Source organism: Brachyistius frenatus, unplaced genomic scaffold (assembly GCF_029030835.1).
Source record: "Brachyistius frenatus isolate BFR_SWC_R1_liver_20210118 unplaced genomic scaffold, ASM2903083v1 Contig_1, whole genome shotgun sequence".
Taxonomy (NCBI): domain Eukaryota; kingdom Metazoa; phylum Chordata; class Actinopteri; family Embiotocidae; genus Brachyistius; species Brachyistius frenatus.
This window is the reverse complement of record NW_027210600.1, coordinates 1668583-1689726: the sequence shown is the minus strand read 5'-3', so window position 1 is coordinate 1689726 and position 21144 is coordinate 1668583. Positions and strand designations below refer to the sequence as shown.

The 21144-nt window shown below is 42.1% G+C and overlaps 1 protein-coding gene across 1 annotated transcript; it reads left to right on the top strand.

Moving 5' to 3' along the window:
• Positions 1-530: 530 nt before the first annotated feature.
• Positions 531-15680, top strand: prss59 (serine protease 59, putative). The gene is made up of 9 exons (XM_069692554.1): positions 531-749; positions 928-1109; positions 1805-2037; positions 3390-3525; positions 8108-8222; positions 12156-12357; positions 13251-13341; positions 13497-13699; positions 14783-15680. Exons 1-9 carry the CDS (start codon positions 531-533, stop codon positions 14890-14892), a joined length of 1491 nt encoding a protein of 496 aa, XP_069548655.1. The 3' UTR covers positions 14893-15680.
• Positions 15681-21144: the final 5464 nt, after the last annotated feature.

Here is a 21144-nt window from a genome sequence, read left to right as displayed (position 1 = left end):
TAAAATGCGTTGGGCTCGGCCTCCAGCGCCCCCCGCTGGCGGCGAGGTGTAGTGGTTGATTGTGGATACTTCAGGTTCCGCCAAAAAGAAAGACTCGAAATAAAAAAAAACGGAGTAGCATGTTTAAGGACTCCAGGTAACATGTCGTTTATTGTTGGTTGGCTCTTGATCTCAATTAGCTATAAACATACTCACCACACTAAACATCCATTTACTTTTTTGAGTCATACATTTAGCGTCATTATTTTACAGCGTCATAGCCAAACATTCAACATAAGTTGTGTTTTCAAATTTCTGAGCATGATAAGTGAACACATTTTTACAATAAACAATATTAAGTATTTGTGTTTCGTTTAATCTTTGTGTGTGAGATTTGGAAATACTGTACGAGTGAACTGTCTTTTAAGTCGTAGATTCATTTTCTGTTTTTTTTTTTTTTTTGCTAGTCATTGAAAGTAGCATAAGAACTTGTCACATGACCACGTTGAACTAAATCACATGCTCTTCACTGTTTCCTTGCTTATACCACCATGGCTTCTCTAACGTGTGGGTTCCCTTTTGGCTCCCCTAAAGCAGCCTTTTTTTCCCTGCTCTGTGTCTGTGCTGTTGCAGAGGGACAGTATCAGTATAAAGGCATCAGGAAGTTTGATCAGGTGCAGGGCAGCAGGCAAGGAGCTGTGTTTGAGGAGCAGTGGTTCACACAGGAACTGGATCACTTCAGTGGCCAAGACAGCAGAGTGTGGAAGCAAGTAAGTATACGTGTTGGAGTGGATCCTTACAAGTCTGGGCATTTGTTTCTAAAAAAAAAAAAAAGGATCGCACAGATAATCAACATTTAATTAGTGTGTGATCCCATCAAGCTGTATGTATGAAGTTCACTGATTTTACAGCCTGCAAACCTGACCCTGATCTCTCCCTGTCTGTCAGAGATACTTTGTAAATGAAGCCTTCTACAAGCCTGGAGGTCCAGTGTTCCTGATGATAGGTGGAGAGGGCCCAGCAAACCCAGCATGGATGCAGCACGGCACCTGGCTTACCTACGCCCAGAAACTGGGAGCACTTTGCTTGATGCTGGAGCATCGTTTCTATGGGAAGAGTCACCCGACAGCGTATGTTTGTCTCTGCCGAATCACGTCTTTAATGTCTTTATTTGTTAGGTGATGGGGACACCTTTAGTTGTGGTTCGTGTGGGGTCAGTGTGGCCGTAAAAAAAGCCGAATGCAGAAGTGCAACTTGGCCGCATATGTCTGTTCCAAATACATCAAGCTGTGGGCGCAAGCAGTGACAATGACATTAAAAATAGTATGTTTCCTGTTTAGTGTTCCAGTGTACCAAGATAGCAGCCATCTACCATAACATGTGCAAAACACTTTGCCGAGATGCAAACAGAGCCTTCTGACTCATTTAAAGCAGATCAGTTGAGTCTTTTCCAAAGAAAGTGCATATCAATGAATTCTGTTCATCCAAGTTGCTTCTCAGACAGCAGATTGGTGCAGGTTTCTTCCCTCTTGCTTGATTTGATTGCTTTAACTGGGGTTTTATCACATAAGAAAAAGAACAGCACGTCAAAGGGCAGTCCTCATCATGTGTTCACAGCTGTGTGAACTCTGGTTGTGCAATACTGTGGGATCAAACAGGGGACAATTAAACATCCAGCCTTCATTTTCATGACATATCCAGCAGTGTGGCAGCTGTACCACTAGATGGCAGCCCTGCATTCAGATCAGGACAACTGTGCCCACGGTCAATGTAGTAATTTGCAGGGACAGAGGTTGTACACTTAAATCTCTTCTTCTCCCTTCAGGGATCTCAGCACAGACAACCTGCGCTTCCTCAGCAGTCGCCAGGCGTTGGCTGACTTGGCACACTTCCGCACGGTGATGGGCGAGGACCGTGGGCTGAGCAACAGGAGGTGGTTGGCGTTCGGTGGCTCGTACCCGGGCTCTCTGGCTGCTTGGTTCAGGCTGAAGTACCCACACCTGGTCTATGCCTCCGTGGCCACTAGTGCCCCTGTTTATGCTACAGTCAACTTCCCAGGTATGAAGAGGCATCGCACAATATTACCACAACCACACACTAGGGCCAATAATATGAAGTAAAAAGAAAAAAATTGATATTAATATATTTGCTGATATTCTTTTTATACATAAACAGACATTTGTTACAATGATCCCTGAAACTTGATTGTCAAACACTTTTGACACAGCAAACATCACTGGGAATTATAAATAACTGTTAAACACACAGACATTTTTTTAATTTACCCCAGGAATCTTTTTCTGCATTATGTTCGATTTAAAAAAAAAAACTGTTTTCCTTTTGGCCAACATATACGCAGATACTGATGTACTGTATCTGTGATGGTCCAAAATTGACGGTCTGATATATCAGTTGGGGCTCGCCTACATACACACAACCAGTTTACAATTGCCCTAATTTATGTGATTTCTTTTGGATAATCAGATTTTGATTTTGTGCCAAAAGTCCATTTAAAAAAACGGGGAATTTCAGTTAGATTTGCTGTTGGGAAACAAACCATTAATACCACATAAAAGGTGACTTGAAATGGTTAAATAGTGTGTTTCAGTATTAAATCCAGCGTTACATAATACATCAAGTAGCACTTCTTCAAAAAAAAAAAAACATCCTCTGTGGGATTTATTTCAACTGGAGACTGTCCTCCAGTATCAACATCCTCGTCGAACACATCAAGCGTCAAATTGAACGACACAACAATATCAGAGTTTTGCTCAGAGCACCAGACAGATCAAAGATGAGGGTTCATTGGCGATCTGTATCTGTGTTGTGTTGTGTTTGGCCGAGTGCATTGTTTTTCCTCCGGAAGGCTGCAGGGCTCGATGTAAGGTCAGAGCGGCTTTGAACGTGGAGATACGCTGTTCCACCCACACACACTCCTGCTATCTCGGAGACTCTATTACGCACACTCGGGCTACTTTCGCTTTTATTTTTGGAAAAACATGAGAGAAACAACACAGAGAATAGTGCACATGGTGGAATGACGTCAGGCCTCTCCCCAGTTATTATTTCCCAATCCAACACAGCGGTTAGTCAGCATTATTACAAAGAAGAGGCTGACTTTAACTTGAGGGGAAAAATTCCAAGATTTTGTAAAGTGTAGTTTCTCCTTTTAGAGTTTCATAAACTGCGAAATTCACCCATCATTAAACGTTCAACCTCACTGCAAGTGTCTAAAATAAACACTCCCTCAGGCCTTTAAGTAGAACTTGATCCACATGCTGTTTTGAACATGGATTGGTGCTTGTGCAGGTCCTCCAAAATAGTCCTGTGTGTTTAACCATTGTGTATTATTGTGGTCTTTTTATAGCAGCCCAGGTTTAAGTGTCCACCCTGTCTCTGTGTTTTGCCAGAGTACTTGGAGGTTGTGTGGCGTTCGCTGGCCTCCGAGAACGCAGAGTGCCCCGTGTTGGTGAAAAAGGCCTCAGATACCCTCGTGGAACGCCTGAAAGACCCCAAAACCTACGACAACATCACCAAAGACTTCAAGTACAGTACATTTGCTCTCTGGAGCCATTCCTTCTTTTTAATGTTATTAACTGTGAAATTTGACCAGACCAAGGTTCAGGAGGATGCACATTATACGAAAAGGTCTGGAAGTAGGATTGGAAGTATAAAAACTGTAAGAACTATTAGGCTGTATTGAAATCCAAAGATATGATCTCACAAAGATAAAAAATCAGTCATACTATTTATATTCACAGCAATAGGAAGAATTCCTAATCCCATTATTCATTTTTTATTTGATCTCGGCCCTTTCTTTGATCAGTTTTCTGTCACATTTTTTTAGCTTCATTGTTTGCTTCATTTAACAATCGATCAAACTTGTTGTTCTTGTAATTGTTCAGGTGTTAGTTCACAATTAGCACTTTGATCAGAGTTCCTCTCAGGACTGTATTGACATGGACGTGTACGGACTCAGATGGTTTGGCATTTCCACCACTTTCCTGTTAGATTTGTCGTTTTAAGGGCAGGACACATCAGACCTCTGTTAATTCCATTACTTAAATGAAATTTGGGAACTTCAATAAACTCCCAGCATGGCTCGATTCACCTTCAGACAGAGCTGTGCGAGTGTGTAGGGTCTCCGATCTTTTACTTAGTAGATCTTTTTATTTTTCAGAGCAAAAAGCTGAGATATTCTAAGTTATATTAATAATAGCTGTATTTACAGTAAGTCAAGTAATGCATGATACTAATGTCCTGGGACTGGGTAATTTAAATGGAGTAAAGCCATATGTTTTCCTGCTGTTACATGTCTAAACACACTTCCACTAAGGACCTAAGAGTGTTCCACAGGTTCACTTTGCAGGGTGAATACAAGTTGTCACTCTTAAGATGCCAAATGAATTCACCCACGAAGGGTTGTCATGAGATTATTCAACCTTTATTTAGTGAGGATTTACAGTCTGAAAGCTGTAGCGTGTGACTTTTACATATAAATGAACGTCCATAACGTCTTTTTGTAAAATGAGTCTATAAAATCTACCGCCGCCAGGGGAATCTCTCCATTTCTCAGTATAGAGAGCTTAAAAATTTGGTGTCTGGTGAGAGTTACGCAGGATAAATGCACACTGGGCACGTGCCATGGGCAGAGCATGTGCACCAGAGACCTCCACAAGTCTAAACCAGAGACATATATATGTGTGTGTGTATATATGTGTGTATATATGCGTGTGTATATATATGTGTGTGTGTGTATATGTGTGTATATATATGTGTATATATATATGCGTGTGTATATATGTGTGTATATATATGTGTGTATATATGTGTATATATATATGCGTGTGTATATATGTGTGTGTGTGTATATATATATATGTGTGTATATATATATATATGTGTATACACAGCCAACTCCCAGTTTAGCCCAGTTCTAACTTGAATGGGGATAAAATCATTCATCCATGCAGCTCCTCTAGATGTTGTTGGAGGTGATGAATTAAATTCTCAAAGTGAAACAAATTTTTCCGTTTTCAAGCTACAACGGTTGTAACTGATGTAACTGAGTAGGGTACGATGGCCGGGAGCCGGTTAGCTTAGCACAAAGACTGGAAACAGATGGAAACAGCTAGCGTGCCACTGGCCAAGTGAAAGAAATTCCACCTGCCATCATTTGTTGAATCCATACAATAATGACGGCGTAAACATGACAGGTTGCGGCTCTGCAGGGATTTATATGCTGGACTGTTTCCTGGTCAAGTGTAGTGACTTCCTGGAGTTTTTGCCGGTTGCCTGGTAACCTGACATACACCACAAGATATAAAACCACAAATTGTCTTCAAAACATACAAAAGTCCAATTAAATCTTTTTGGGTTTTGATCAGAGCTCCCAATGTTCTGCTCACTCACCCCTGGCTGTTGCTTCACATTTCCAGAGAAGATGTTTCAATCTTCTGAGCTTTACAGCCAGTCAGCATATTTCCAAACAGCGTCTTTCTCTAAATCTGCTCCTCTTCAGACTGTGAGCAGTGCTGCATGCGATGCGCCACAGTTACATGCGAGCAGGTAGTATATACCACAGCGATGTCTGGGGCTACGTAAAGGGTTTGTCGTGGGTCCTGGTTTCAGTCAGGTCCTGTTACAGCTTTGTGAGCGTCGCCTCGAGTGTCTCTGGACCGGGTCTGGGCCTCTTTTCTGTCGGTCCTGCTCCTGAGAGGGTCCACTGTAGTCTCAGATCTCTGTAATGCAATCAGTGAAGGGAAAGTACTAATACAGCAATGAAGAAATTCTCCGTTACAAGTGAATGTTATTTTACTGAAGTAAAAACATCAGCAGTAAAATGTAGTTCAAATAAAAGTCCTGGTTTGGTCCCTCTGACTGATATATTATTATATATGTCAGTGAGTAAGCAGCGTGTTACTGTTGGAGCTGCTGCAGGCGGCCCTAGTTTGAACTATTTTATATCCAGTTTTATGTCCAGGGACAGCAGAGTCGTCAGGTGATTACTGGGAGACGAAAGAAGAACAAACTAAGTTCTAAACCACAAATCTGTTTGCTGTTTTTGGACTTTTTCCTCTAATCTTTGATTTTTTTTGCTGAGATTTTGGATCATTTGAATATTTATTGAGGCATTCAGAGGAGGAAAAAAAAAAAAAAAATCACTATTTGGTGGAGCTGTTAAGGCACTCTGAAATGTGACTCTGGATAAACACTGCTTTTTATTAGATGTCAGAAGACAAACAAGTTGGAAATCTTCATCTTTAATGTTATTACTGCAAAAGATTTCCAAGGATGGCTTTAATGTGGTGTAATCTAAATGTGGCTTCAAAGACTGAATATTGCTTTACTCAAACAAACAATGACACTTTTGTTTGCATAAACAAAAGTTTTTACTTTAATGTTTTTTTTCCCTCAGCAACCTTGTACATCAGGGCTATTGAAACTCACCGGCAAGAAGGCCGGATATAAGATCACTGAGGGTTCGAGGGCCACACAGTTAACAATATTTAGTTAATTTATAGCTGCAAAAAAATCTTAGTGAGTATATTAGTAAATGGAATAAACAAATCCCTATAATGACATCAAGGTCTGACAGCAAAATACAAAATGTACAAATTAAAACGGATTGGGCCTGTTTATGATGCAATCAATTCCAAAAGGACATAAGGTGCTTACAGCAGCTCCATATGCATATTTGTCGAAGGTGAAAACACTGAAACAGCTGTCAGACAGGCATCTTCATGTGGACCGTAGAAAATTTCAAAGGGGCCGTATCCAGGCCGCTGGCCGCAGTTTGAACAGCCCTGCTAAACATTATCTTCTTTTCATTTTCCTCCGTTGTTTGCCGTCCCGAGCTGCTACGGTCTCCAGCCGTCTGTTATTTTAGAGCTACTTTGGGTTGCCATAGTAACTGTAAGGTCAGCCGACACGATGACTACGCAGACTTAACTGGCTTCTGTAATACTGTGGTTCGTTTCACAGAACTAATAGAGTCACGGAGACACATGAAAACAGCCCTGACCACACTGGACGTCTTTTATTTCAGCTGCTTGCAGACAGCAGATGCAGACATGTCCTCATGCAGGCACAAATACACAAAGGTCACAAAGGTGGTTTGTCCAGCGCCCAAAACCACAAGACTCAGAGAGCACAGCACGCGTGTCACCATTTCATCATGAAGGAAGCGTCGGTTCGCTGCACACGAACCCATACACACACACACACACACACACACACACACACACTCACACTCACACACACTCACACACAGACAAAAGAGTTGTTTTTAAATAAAACGTCATCAGCATGGTACCTAACTTTACCAGAATAAAAGTCTGACAAGAGACTTGAGGAAGCTGTAATGTTACCACCTCAAATGCTTGAACATACTGTATAACTATACAGACACACACACTGAATGTGGGGCAAAGAGTATTTTTGTGTGGGACACATTACCAATGCTGAGAAGTTGTCTAGAGTTCTGACATGTCGATTCAACTTAGAAATGAAATGCACACAGTAGACTAATAGTAGCAGGTTCCAGGCTGAGTCTTTAGCATGTGAAGGACTAAGTTTCCCAAGTCTCTTGCTTTGTAAATCCTCGTACAGTGAGCGTAAAAGGAAGCGAGTTTTGGCAGCAAAGACGGAGACAGACTAACCTGCACATGACCCACATGTGTGCAGGTTGATTGACATCGAACGGCCTTCAATGAGACCGCAGAGAAAAGACCGATTTTAGAAAAAAAAAACGTCTATCCTGCAGTGCTGACTTTTGAAAATTAGAGTCAATCAAAATGTGGGAGAAGGGCTAAAAATGCTGTGCAGTCCCACATAAAGTAGGAAACCTAGTCACCCTTACTGCGCCTCATTATTGTCAACTCGACAGACGATCCTAAAAAGTGAAATTCAGGCCTCATGCTTTCTGTTTATCACAGATAGAACAAAGGAAAAGAGAAATGTGGCACGATGCTCTCTACAGCTGCTAAATCTCCTCTGTTTCTCCTCCATTTTCTCTTCCTTCCTCTCCTTCTATCCCCCAACGTTCCCTCTATTTTCTTCTCCTTCTTCTTCTTTTTCTTCTCCTCCTCCACCTTCCTGTCCTTCCTCTTTGGTTGTCTTCCTCCAGTTTGTGTTCCAAACTGCAGATCCAGACAGAGATGGACTCTGCCTATTTCCTGGAAACTCTGGCTGGCAGCTTCATGGATGTGGTGCAGTACAATGAAGACAACAGGGGGTTTGAGGTGAGCGCGAGTGCAAACAACAGTAAAAAAAAAAAAAAAAACATGGATTTTGGAGGCTGGTGGAAGTCATTTTGGATCGGGGGAGTCGATCCTATAACTTTTGACTCCTCCACCAATCAGTCCAATTATCGTATCCCAAAATTCTGTGTTTATGAATGTGCATCTTTTTTCTTTTTCACCGTTTTTAGAAAATAATGATTTCCTAAAAAAATCTCTAAGCAACTAGTATAGTTACCAATTTCAACTTTTTTCCGGGTGAACCTCATTTTCCCATCGTGCTCGTTGATTCTAAGCTCCACAGATTTGCTTCACTTTGGATGCTTATGTTTCTTGGGAGGAGCTGCAGCTTTTAGGACTAAAGTCAGAAGTCTCTGTGTACAATAGATTAAACTAGATAAGCATAGATACGAACATGATTGACTGCAGCCTTACTCTGCAACATGTGCACTGATGCATATATATATATATATATAGCTGCTGTTGGGGTAGTATGGCAGGGGGGTTGCAGCATCTACCTATGGACACACACCACTGCAATCCTGCTCGAACTGGCCAAGCATGTCTCGAGACGGAAAAATTCCACATGAACAAGCTCAGGTGTGAATGACATCTGATGCAGAGACAGTGTGCAAAAGGTTCAGAGCTGAACGGAGCACAGGAGCATGACGTCTGCAGAGCGGAGGGGACGGGGGGGCTTGTGAGTAAGTCTTTAAAGCTACTTTACTCAATCAACACAGAGTTACACGCTTTGTGCACGTTTGTAATGTCACTCTGGACCTGAAACTTGAACAGTGAGTAAAAGCTTCTCCTGCTCTGTGCACGTCATTGTGTGCAGATTATTTTTCTTAATTGCCCCTCGTGTTAAATTAGACATGATTTATGCGTGCTGACCCAAGTTAGATGAAACTGTGACTTTGTAGATCAATGGTTGACCCTCCTGTCCAGCTTGGTTGAAAGAAAGGCAGCTGTGAGGTGCAGGAGAGCTCCAGACAGCCCGAGCTGTATGTTGAAACATAATAAACCCTGCGTTATCTAACAGCAGGAGGCTGCTGAGAGATGTTGCCTTGAAGGAGGGTGTCCGGGATTGTTTCTGAGGGTTAGGGTTAGTTCTGATTGGTTTCTTTGTCTCTATCTCTTCTGTATACGAGAAGGTGGAGCCTATTTACACTATAGGTGACTCAGCACAGAGGGAGGCCAACCGAGTAGACTGGAAGTCTACTGGAAGCAGGGTTGAACTAGTTTTTAAAGAATGACACCAATCTAGTATAATTAGTGCTGCCTATATTTCATGCTGATATTTGTTCTCAAATTCTCTCTTAATTTTAGTGTAAAAGTTTCTGAAACAATATAAAGTGATAAAACTTTCCAGGATGTCCATGGTCGTGACAAAAGTAATCATAATAGTTTAGTCTGAATTTGAAAATATGGCACCATATTTGATAATTGTTTACAGAAAGCCATAGTATACATAATTATTTCTGCAATGTGTCAATCTGAATTACAGCTAACAATACTGAGTGTGGGCGCTGAGCGGCTGATACGTTTTGACAGAATTCTGGTGTTATGGACCATCATATATATCTGTTGGAGCAGTTGGAAGAAGATTAAAACTGGGCGATGAAAATAAAACTACATAACTGTGAGAATATTTATAATTTCCAACAAGTTGCCTTGCTGACTTGACCTGCTAGCCTCGAGCACAAATGAGGAGCAGACTGTAGAGGTCTGGTAAGGTCACCTCTTACATCCCCAGATTTTTGTTGTTGTTCATTTTCAAAGATGTAGTCTTCAGCCTCAACTAATACCGACCCAAGTGACATCGCATTTTCCTCAGTTTGTTCTGGAGTCACAACAGACTTGATGCAACTTCTTATTCTCGTCTTCAGTACTCTCCAACACCTGTAAACACACTGTGATGTGTGAGATCGGTGGAGTTTTCCTTTAAAACAAAAGGGGGGAACAAAAACTGTATGTATTGCTATGTATTTTCTGACAATTTCCTTTTTCTTGTAACCAAAACAGCTTCTTCCTTTCCTGTAATGCAATAATTTAGGTAAACAATAACTTGTAAATATTAGAATACAGTTTTGCCAAAGCTGTCTTCCAATAAGTCCACATTGTGGTGAGATGTAGTACACACTACATTTCTCTCCATTATTATCTGTTACTGTACATCTGTCTCCTTTTCTTCCCCTCTTGGTGCTCTTTTTTTATTTAATTTTACCAGTTACCCCTCTTTTCCCCTCCTCTGTTTTTTCATCCCATCCCCTCTCTGTCCCCCTGGTGCCTTGAGGAGACGTGAGTCCGGTTACCAATAAGCTGATGTGAAAAAGTAACAAAAGCCCCTTTGGTCTCTCTGGTTTCCTGTCGCCCCAAGCTAAAGAGACGCTTATAAAAGAACTGAGAGGAGCGGTGGGCCACGGAGTCCACAGCGTTAGCGGACGAGCGCAGCCAGCAGCTGCCTCTCTGACACAAAGGGCCGGGTACAGAGCAAACGGGCAGGTTTTAGGTACCACTGAGGAATCTGGGTAAGAACGAGGAGTGAGGTGTAACTCAATCAGAAGAGTCAGAGCGGTGGCTTCACAGTTGAGGGGTTATCAATGGGGTGCTTTATAAAATACGGAAGGATGTTATGTAACGCTACAGCTTGTAGAACAAGTACAAAACAGTTCCTCTTTTTACACAGAGGTGCAGAGGGGATGGTAGTCGTGGGTCATTTATACTTAACAAGGCTTTCGTTTTGCACGTAAGCACCACTGTAATCACTTCCAACTGTTTACCCCTCCAACCTTCATCCCAGTAAATAACATATTTTGTTTCACTTTATTACTGGAGGGGAACAATCACAGTGTTGGACAGGAACCACTGAGAGGTCGAACTGAGGACCATTGTGGGCACACAGGGAGCAAATCACCAAAATTATCCAGAAGTTTGAGTGACATGAGGTCATTTTGATCTGTAACAGTTGGACACCAAGGTTATAAAGTACTGCAAGCCACCCGTGATGCTCAGACTGCACAAATGTTGCCCAATTATGACACGATTGAGTCATCCCCAACAAATTTTCCAGTGTCAGGTCGAATCTGAAAATCGGGAACAACAAACCGGCCTTGAAGTGTGACAGCAGTGTCCCACTGGACAAAACCCACAAGAAAATGTCAGAACTGTTTTGTTTTTAACGTGCCTAGTTTGACATATCCTACGATGTCTTCCTTTACGTCGACCGATAGGATGACGGAGTGCTCTCGTGCATTTGTAAACAAGGCGAAGAGAAAGCGGGATGCTGCAGGTGTTGCTGTCAGGTGGAACAATGTGTCAATGTGACGTTTTTGCCTCGACTGTGCGTGAAAAGTACGCACATGTATGACCAAAGTCGAAGAAGGAGGTCATGTGACAAAGTAAAAAAGTAATAACATTCTGAATAGGTAAGTGGTAGTCTGGGGTGGTGGGATGGATCACATTTAGGACTTTTTCCTGGTCACAGGAGACCAGTTTTTGAGTCAATCAGAAGGTGACATTTCTTTTAAAAAAATCTTTACCTAAATCAAACAGTTTTTTCCAAAACCTATCCACGTGGCTTTTGATGGGAAAACCTAAGGCACCTCAGTTTTCATGCCCAGTCGAGGCAAAATGTGACACTGACACGGTATCAGTAGTGGACCGAGGGTGTATTACGCATTTTAGCATGCAACATTGTACACTTGGAACAACATAGTGCCTTTTGTGCAATTATATTTAGAGCAAATGATTGTCTTCTTCTACATATCAGTTAATCTTGCAAGTAATAAACTGCCGCATATATTTATTCTATGTTTTTATCAACTAACACAATACAGAATAAGTTGTGGGAATATTTTGTTTCATAAGTAGATGAAGTTATCTTAACTAATTTGCTGTTTCCCCTGTGCTTTTTGCGATGCTGTGTCTACATAGGGTGTTGTGGGCACCAACATCACCATCAAGGTGCTATGTGGTGTGATGGCTGACGCCTCACTGGGGGATGCATACGCCCGATACGCTGCTGTGGCCCGCCTCATGATCGACACCTTCTCCGTCAAATGCCTGGACACCAGCTTCAGTAACTACGTCAAAGACATGACTAACGCATCCTGGGATGGGCCCGCTGCAGGGGGAGGTGGGTGTGGACATGTGCTGGGAAGTGGTGTTTTGTTGTGCAAACAAGGTTATTTTAGTTGGGTTTATTTAAAAATGTCACCATTGTAACTTCATGACTTGCAAAAACAGCTTTTTTTACAGACCTTATATTTTCCGGTCCCTTTTTCTCATCCGGTTGTCAGATAGTGTGTTTGTGTTGTTTTGGCAGAGAAAAACTGTAATGTCACATTGAAAGTTTCCACACAGGACCAACTTAGGTGCGGTCGCTTCGGGAGACAGAGTGTAACTAAACCACAGGACAGGTTGTGTGTTGGGATGAGGTTACAATCATAACCTAACAAACCAATCTTTGGGTGTTGGTGAAAGGCTCATTAAGGAAAAGTAGATCATCACTCACAAAAATAAAAGATGAATAAGCAGGTTTTGGTAAGGTAGAAACAAAATTCAGATAGAGAGGGGTGGGGGGGGGTACATGGAAATATAGTTAGATAGATAGAGAGATAACAAGATAGAGATACAGACAGGCAACAACAACTTTGCCTGTTTACCCAAAGATGGATTCTCTATATCTATCATCTGGTATCGTTGTCCCGGGTTGGTGGTTCCTTCTTCTGCTCCGTGAGTGGGAGAGCTGGAAGGCTGAAGAGGGGGATCACTGGAACAAGATGTGGTCTCTTAAAAGAGCCACTGGGATGAGCCTGCATAAATTCCACCAACCAGCACCTTGTCTTGTGGCTTCAGTTGAACTCTTCCTGTCCTTAATTAGTGCTTTATCTCTGGAAGTGAATACTTTATTGGAGGCCATTTGTAGCCAATTGTTTACATGACCTGCCCTGTGCAATTATTGCAATAATTTTCACAAACCAAATGAACATGCTGGCCGTGTGTGTGTGTGTGTGTGTGTGTTGTCAGGGAGACAGTGGGTCTACCAGACCTGCAGTGAGTTTGGATTCTACCAGAGCACTGATTCGCCCAACCAGCCATTCACTGGCTTCCCTCTTGTGTGAGTACACTGAACATTGCCTGTCTGCCTAAGAAACTCATAATTATGTTGTTGAGACCCCTGCGCCTCCTACCTTCACTAACACATCATACACTCACTGCTGTCTGTCTTTGCTTCCACTTTCACGAGACGTTGTGTTTTCTTCTTTCCTGCAGGTACCACGTGAAACAGTGCGCTGACTTCTACAACATCAGTGCTGAGCAGCTGGCAGAGGCCATCGCTCAGACCAATGAGTACTACGGCGGCTATGACATCCAATCTAGCAGAATAGTTTTCCCCAACGGCTCCATCGACCCCTGGCACGCCTTGGGGATCACACAGGACATCAGATCTGACCTGCCAGCCGTCTTCATCAAAGGTGAGGAAAAATGTGCACAGTGGATGACAGAAGCACTCTGACTCACCCACTATAGTCTCTAATATTGTCACACTGACATTTTGCTGCAATCCAACTAGTAACTACAAGCCAGCTAGGTGGATAGATGGATAGCTTTTACCGTATGTGTTGAAAGATGCTGACCTCAAATGGAACTGGTGAGTTAGTGGTTACGAAAATGGGAAATCTTTGCATGGCATGCTAGTCGTTTAAGTGGTGAAGGCCAGAGATGTATTTATTGTAAACTGCACATGATAGCTTTCTCACATATCCTGCGTCTGCTGGCTGTGCACGTCCTCAGAAAGTAGCATCCACAAGATGCAATATACACACAAGCTGCAGGGGCAGTGCGGAGCTGCAACAGAGTCAGGGATCAGCAGTAACAAAAAAAAGCTACAACAATGGCAAAAAAAAATTGATGATGTGTCACTGCAGCGACAAATCTTCCTGTCAGAATAGCTTCCATGATATTAGTAAAGATTTTAGAAGAAGACATGGAGACCTGCCACACTAAATGGAAACTAGTCACTGTTACAACAGAGGGTACAAAAAGTACCGATGACGTGTTTTGTATTAAATAATATTAAATTACAAAGAAAAACTCGATACATCTAAAATTACAATATATGAACTTATCATCCAATGAAAAATTAACTTCCGTGACCTCCACCATCGTGAACTCTTGAGTTTTCAGAGAATGTCGAGCTCCAAAGGGGAAGTTCACGTGGACTCTTCTCATGAACGCGGTAAAAACAACCATTTGAAGGCATCCAGAGAATCAAACTTAACATGATGAACTGAATGTTTGATGAAGATGTACTTGAAAAGAGCATTCTGTACATAGTCAAGTAAACTCCATCCAAACCATACATCTGATTACAATAAGTTTAAGAAGTTATAGACTAATAATGAGTTGCAGAAGCCAAGCAATTGTTTCTGAGTAGAACAATGCCTCGCTTGTTTAAATCAAATTTTACGAGATGGATGATTGTTTTTGGAACTTTAAAAAAATAAGAATTTTCATTTCTGCTGTATCTGTTATGTTTCTATTTCTCTCTGCTCCAGGAACAGCTCACTGTGCCAACATGTACCCGGCCAGGAGCGAGGATCTCCCACAGCTGTCTCTGGCCCGGGACCACGTCTTCTTACTCCTCCAGCAGTGGCTGAAGCAATGATTGACAGTTAGATAGACCAATCAATGGCTTTGCAATGCAAACTCTTTCTCCACATCAGACTGGAGACGGGGGGAAAACTGCTTATTTTACTGCCAAATGCACGAGTGCTTGAAATGCCACTTTGCACATGAATCAGTCTGCACAGTGTTTTAAAGAGCAATTTGTAAGTTGAGGTTGTTGTTTTTTGTTAACAAAATGTGTACTCGGATGTTCTTGGAAATGGTCTTTTAAAAAGTTATTGCAGTTTTACATGTTTTATGTGACATAACGGCAGAAATTCAGATAAAAAAAAAGTAGGAATTTTTAGCAGTGCTTTTAAAAATGCCTTAATCTCCACAATGAGTCTCATTAAGGCACATCAGGAAGTCTTGTCTGTTGCAGCCACCGTGCAGTAGTAGGCGGTAGTGAGTTTGAGCAGCTGAGATTTAGTGAATTAGTTGTTTTTACGAGTTTTATCTTGGATTTTATGATTTTTGTTTTTAATCATGCCGAATTATTGTGTTTGTGCAGCATGTTCCGACACTGAGTCCACAGCTTCCCTGACTACTAAACTTGACCTAGCGTTAATTTGTGTTTTATGAGGCAGGTATAAAACTCAGTTGTAAAAACGGCTGTAAATATCACTGTCATCCATATATCTACTTTTATTTTTTAGGATTCTCATTTCCGCCTCATTTTCCTACACAGTCAATCACCTGGGGTCACCAACCTGCAAGTTGCTCTGTAAAAAAGTGAGACAATTTTAAGCTGATGAATAAAGATGATTTTTTTTTAAATTTTATTTTATTTTTTATGAATCTCTGCATTTTCAGTTTTTTGGAGTTCACATTGCAAAGGTGAACATCGTGCGTAAATAGAACCACCTCACTGACTGATTACTGGGACAGGGTAAACATTAAACTACAATCAGGCCTTCGTCTAGTTAATTCTGGCATTTTAAGGTACAAAAAGACATATTTGCTTTCTCAAGTTTAGTCCTTGATATGTATCACATTGCTTACGTGGACTAATTCTTTGAAATCTACTTAATAAATCTAAGAACATTTTTCAGAGTAAAAAAATGTACAAGTATGTGAAATTGAAAATTCCTCACCATACTTCTGGACAAAGAACACAATGTCACTCTATTCTTGCATCTTGCAGGTCGATCCAACCTTTGACAAATACATTTCATATTGACAGAGTTTATCTTTCCCAGCAGACTTTCAGGGAAATTTCAGCTGCTTTCAAAATTAAATTGATCAATAAGTTCATAAAAATTGTGACTGCAAAAATCACCTTTCCATTGTAGCATTCGATGGACATACAGAATCATATTTAAACAGGAAGCAATGAAAGTTTTCATCAGAGAATTTGAACAGAAACGGTTTCACTTCATGTGTTTGCAGACGTGTTGCACGAACATGCACACATCTGGTCCTGTTCAGCACAAGTGTAGTCTTGTTCGACGATAAGCGTGTAACTAAATGTTTTTTTGGCTGCTCACCAGGAACATGATATCTCCACCTGTAGAGATGGTGTATTGGAAAAATCAAGGTTGGATCGGATGCCATATTGCACTGTCCTCATATTTTGCCTGAAAGTAGTTTTCAAAGCAATATCTGCAGTTGAAAAATAATAGTGGCCTTGAATGGTATGATTATACTGCACAGCTGTGTGTTCACTGACTCCTGCAAACACACAAATTGACCCTGCTTAGCTGAACACTGTTTATTTTTATAACAATCCCATCTCTGCATCCCAGCTGGACATGCAAGACCCCCACTCTAAACTCTCACCCATAAAGGCTGGACACCAAAATCCTGTCCTGAAGCCTGCACTGCTTTGGGTAGTGAGAATCATTAAAGCCCCCACATCAGTCACAGGCTGTGACTGTGAAACTAATCTATTAAAGTGGACGTTCATCCCATAACATACACATGTGAAATATATATTATTATGACAGGCCACAATATAGTCTTCATTAAGGTACATATTTACAATGGTTTTAGTTGTAATTGGCCATACACTCGTACATAATCCCCTGTAATTCAAACCTGCAAGCACCTGCCCATAATTCTCTCTTTGGCAGCAGCAGCAATGTAATTGAGACTCAACCTCTTTACAGGTGTGTGTGTGTGTGTGTTTCACCACCCAACTGCATCACCTCATCAGACAGAAAAGCATCAGGTGGTAATTCAGTAGTCAGTGAGTTCTTCCAAAATTCCCCTTTGAGCTGTTTATCAGTTAAAATGTATTCAATTAAAAAAAACATCAAAACTGGATTAAGACCAAACAACCTTAAGATGGTATGAAAATAGGTGTTAGAAAATTATATTTAAGAAAAACAGGAGAACTGCATTCAAATTAGAACATTTAGCTGGTGTTAGTACTTTTTACATTACATTTCATTTAGCTGACGCTTTTATCCAAAGCGACTTACAATAAGTGCATTTCAACCATGAGGGTACAAAACCCAGAACAACAGGAATTAAGAAAATACAATTTCTTAAAGAAAGCCAAACCACAAAGTGCTAAAAGTAAGTGTCACTAAAGTGTCACTACTAAAGTTCAACTGTTCAAGGTAAAGTCAGAAGAGGTGTGTTTTTAGTTTGCGGCAGAAGATGTACAGAGTTTCTGCTGTCCTGATGTCGGTGGGGAGCTCATTCCACCATTTAGGAGCCGGGACAGCAAACAGTCGTGATTTTGTAGAGTGTTTAGCTCAGTGAGGAGCAACAAGCTGATTGGTAGAAGCAGAGCGGAGGGAGCAAGCTGGGATGTAAGGTTGGACCATGTCCTGGATGTAGACTGGACCCCATCTGTTCACAGCACAGTACACAAGTACCAATGTTTGGAAACGGATGCGGGCAGCTACTGGTAACCAGTGAAGGGAGCGGAGGAGGAGGAGGAGGAGGAAGATGAGGAGGAGGAGGAGCAGAGTAGTGGGAGTGAATTTAGGAGGTTAAAGACCAGTCGAGCTGCTGCCTTCTGGATGAGCTGCAGAGGACGAATGGCACTAACAGGTAGACCTGCCAGAAAGGAGTTACAGTAGTCCAGACGTGAGATGACCAGAACCTGGACCAGAACCTGCGCCGCCTTCTGAGTGAGAAGAGGACGTATTCTCCTGATGTTGGTCAGCATGTATCTACAGGAACGCGTCGTTGCAGTGATGTTGGCAGTAAGAGAGAGTTGACTGTCGAGTGTCTCCGAGGTTCCTAGCAGTCAGGGTCGGGGATAACACAGAGTTGTTGAAGGTAGTAGTCAGGTCGAGGGTGGGAGAGTCTTTCCCTGGAAGGAAGAGCAGTTCAGTCTTGTCGAGGTTAATTTCCAGGTGGTGTGAGGACATCCACTGAGAGATGTCAGTCAGGCAGGCAGAGATTCGTGCTGCTACCTGTGTTTCAGATCGGGGAAAAGAGAGGATCAGTTGGATGTCATCAGCATAGCTGTGGTAGGAAAAGACATGTGAGTGAATGACAGAGCCGAGAGAGTTGGTGTACAGAGAGCAGAGGAGGGGACCCGGGATGGAGCCTTGAGGGACACCAGTAGTGAGAGGACAAGGTTCAGACACAGATCCTCTCCATGTTACCTGGTAAGTGCGGTCGTTGAGGTAAGATGAGAACAGGGAGAGAGCAGACTCTGAGACACCGAGGTCCTGAAGGGAGGAAATAAGGATCTGGTGCACCAGAGGTCTAGAAGGATAAAATGAAAATAAAAATCCAATGACATTTCTTTGGTGTAGTGAAATAAAAAAAAAGACATTTACTGATGATTGAATGTCAACAAATACTTTGTTATATTATCACTTCCTATTCTGAGATATGAAACTCATGATCAATTGTAGAGAAAAAAGACAGCAACCAGCACTACACACACACACACACACACACACACACACACACACACACACTCTCTCTCTCTCTCTAATGGAGTGGTCTAGTCTGGACTCGAGTCCCGTTTTGATGCTATGGAGGAAAATGGGAAGAAAAAAAAATAAGCAGTTAATGCTCTCAAATCCTCCAACTGCACTAAAGGAGTTATACAAAGAAAAGGGGCCTCCCATCAGTACAGTATGAATGGCATCTTTTGATGCGTCTGACAAAGCAATTTTTTTTTTTTTTTTTTTTTTTTTTAAACCTACAGATTCTCTTTGAAAAACTTTCCAAATAAAAAAAATGCTAAAGTGTTTAAAAAAGTGGCCTCTTATCTGTTTTTAAGAGACTGCAGAACACATTTTCAAAGTTTTTGTGGTGTAAGAGAATTGGAATGAACATTTTTTTTTTTTCAAGTAGGTTGGAAAAGATGGAGAATAGCTTTTTGGGATTGGAAAATGAGGATTGAATTCTGGTTAGGTAGAAGGAGCTTTTGGCTGCAGAGATAGAGGCAGAGAAAGAGGAGAGGAGAGATTGATAGGTGAGCAGGTCGTTAGGGTGGTTAGATTTTCTCCATTTCCTTTCTGCTGCTCGCATAGTGGCTCTCTGGGAGCACCGAGTCAGACGACCACGGAGATGGGGAGGACTTGCGGGCCTGTCGTAATGTAAGAGGACAGAGAGAATCAAGAGAGGAAGACAGAGTAGAAAAGGAGAGTGTTTGAGGCTGAGTTAGGATGCATGAGGGAGAAAGAGTCAGTTGAAGGGAGGGCAGATAAAACAGAGGAGGCCAGAGCGGAGGGAGAGAGGGGGTAGAGAGGAGGTAGAGAGGGAGCGAATGTTGTGACAGACCGGTACAGAGTCCGTTGATGTGGGAGGGTTGTCGGTTTGAGAGAGTGGGAGAGAGTAAGAGATAATCAAAAAAAAAGTGGTCAGAGACATGAAGTGGAGTTACAGTGAGGTTAGATGTGGAGCAGTTTCTGGTGAAAATATAGTCCAGGCTTTGTGAGTAGGAGGGGAAGGACTGAGTGAGACAGCAAAGGAAGACAGTAAAAGCAAAAGGTCAGATGACTTCTCTGTCTGGATGTTAAAGTCACCCAGAAGGACAAGTGGAGGGCCATTTTCTGGGAAGTTTGATAGGAGGACGTCTAATTCATCCAAGAAATCTCCCAAAGGACCTGGAGGACGGTAGAGGACAACAATGTTTAATTGTACCGGATGAGTAACTGTCACAGCATGAAACTCAAAAGACAGTGGGGTAGGAAGTGGAAGTGGGTACAGAGAAAACCTCCCCCCCCCCCCCTCCTCCCCCTACCAGTGGGTCTGGGTGTGTGTCTGAAGGAGAGGGCAGAGGAGAGAGCAGCAGGGTGGACGTGTTGTCCGGTGTGATCCAGGTCTCAGTGAGAGCAAGGAAGTCAAGCGATTGCTGGGTAGCAAAGCCGGAGATGAAGTCTGCCTTGCGGGTAGCTGACTGGCAGTTCCAGAGTCCTCCTGTGACGAGGTGTTGGGTGTGTGTGGGACGGGTGGGACAGATAACAGAGGAAAGGTTTCGGTGTTGGTGTGAACGAGTGTGAGGCCTGCAGTATCTACGAGTAGATATACGCACAGGTACGGAAGGAAAAGACACACTCAGATGGTAGTCGTTATACTCCGGCATCCCCCGGAGACTCCAACGAAAGCCTCCTTTGTCTTGATCTTCAGAGTCTTCATAGGATGAGCCCTGGCTGACGCTTCAAACACTTCCTTTTTACAACAGGGTTGGCTACAGCTGGTCAGACCCCACCCCCTGCTCGTTAGGCCGCCAGGCACCAGGTGTTACAAATGGGCAGCAATAGAAACTCGCCACTGATTACGAAACAAAGAAAACTTCCCCACAGTCTTTAAACAAAGAAAGCTTTCACACTGTCTCTAGATTTTGTGCCAACTTGTCTCGGAGAGTCTTTTTTTTTTTTTACCTCGAACGGTAGAAAGTCAAATACAACCTAATAGAAGTAGAAATAAAAGACCAGCAGTTTAACTCTAAACTTGTTCTCTTCGACTCACAGTTACTTGAGTGAAAACAAGAATCCAATCACAAACAATTCCAGCTGCCAAAAAACATACAAGCTTTAGCAGTCAAGATATCCTAAAACAGCAGATGCAATAATAAAGTTTAGCAGAGGAGCGTATTTAAAGATTGTACTTTGCCTTAGTTCAAGTGATCCAGCTGGATGTAGTTCTCCAAGAGTCAAAAATGCACACTTGTCGTAATTGTCGGTTCAATTGGAGGCCCTCAGTAATTTTCCATTTCACATGACAAAACATGACTAAGATTGATGATTTTGTAATGTTTTTAAAGGTTTCCCAACTTCCCGTTGTAAACAACTTGCATTTTCTTACTTGAATCAAGGTGGCCAGAGTTAGCCAA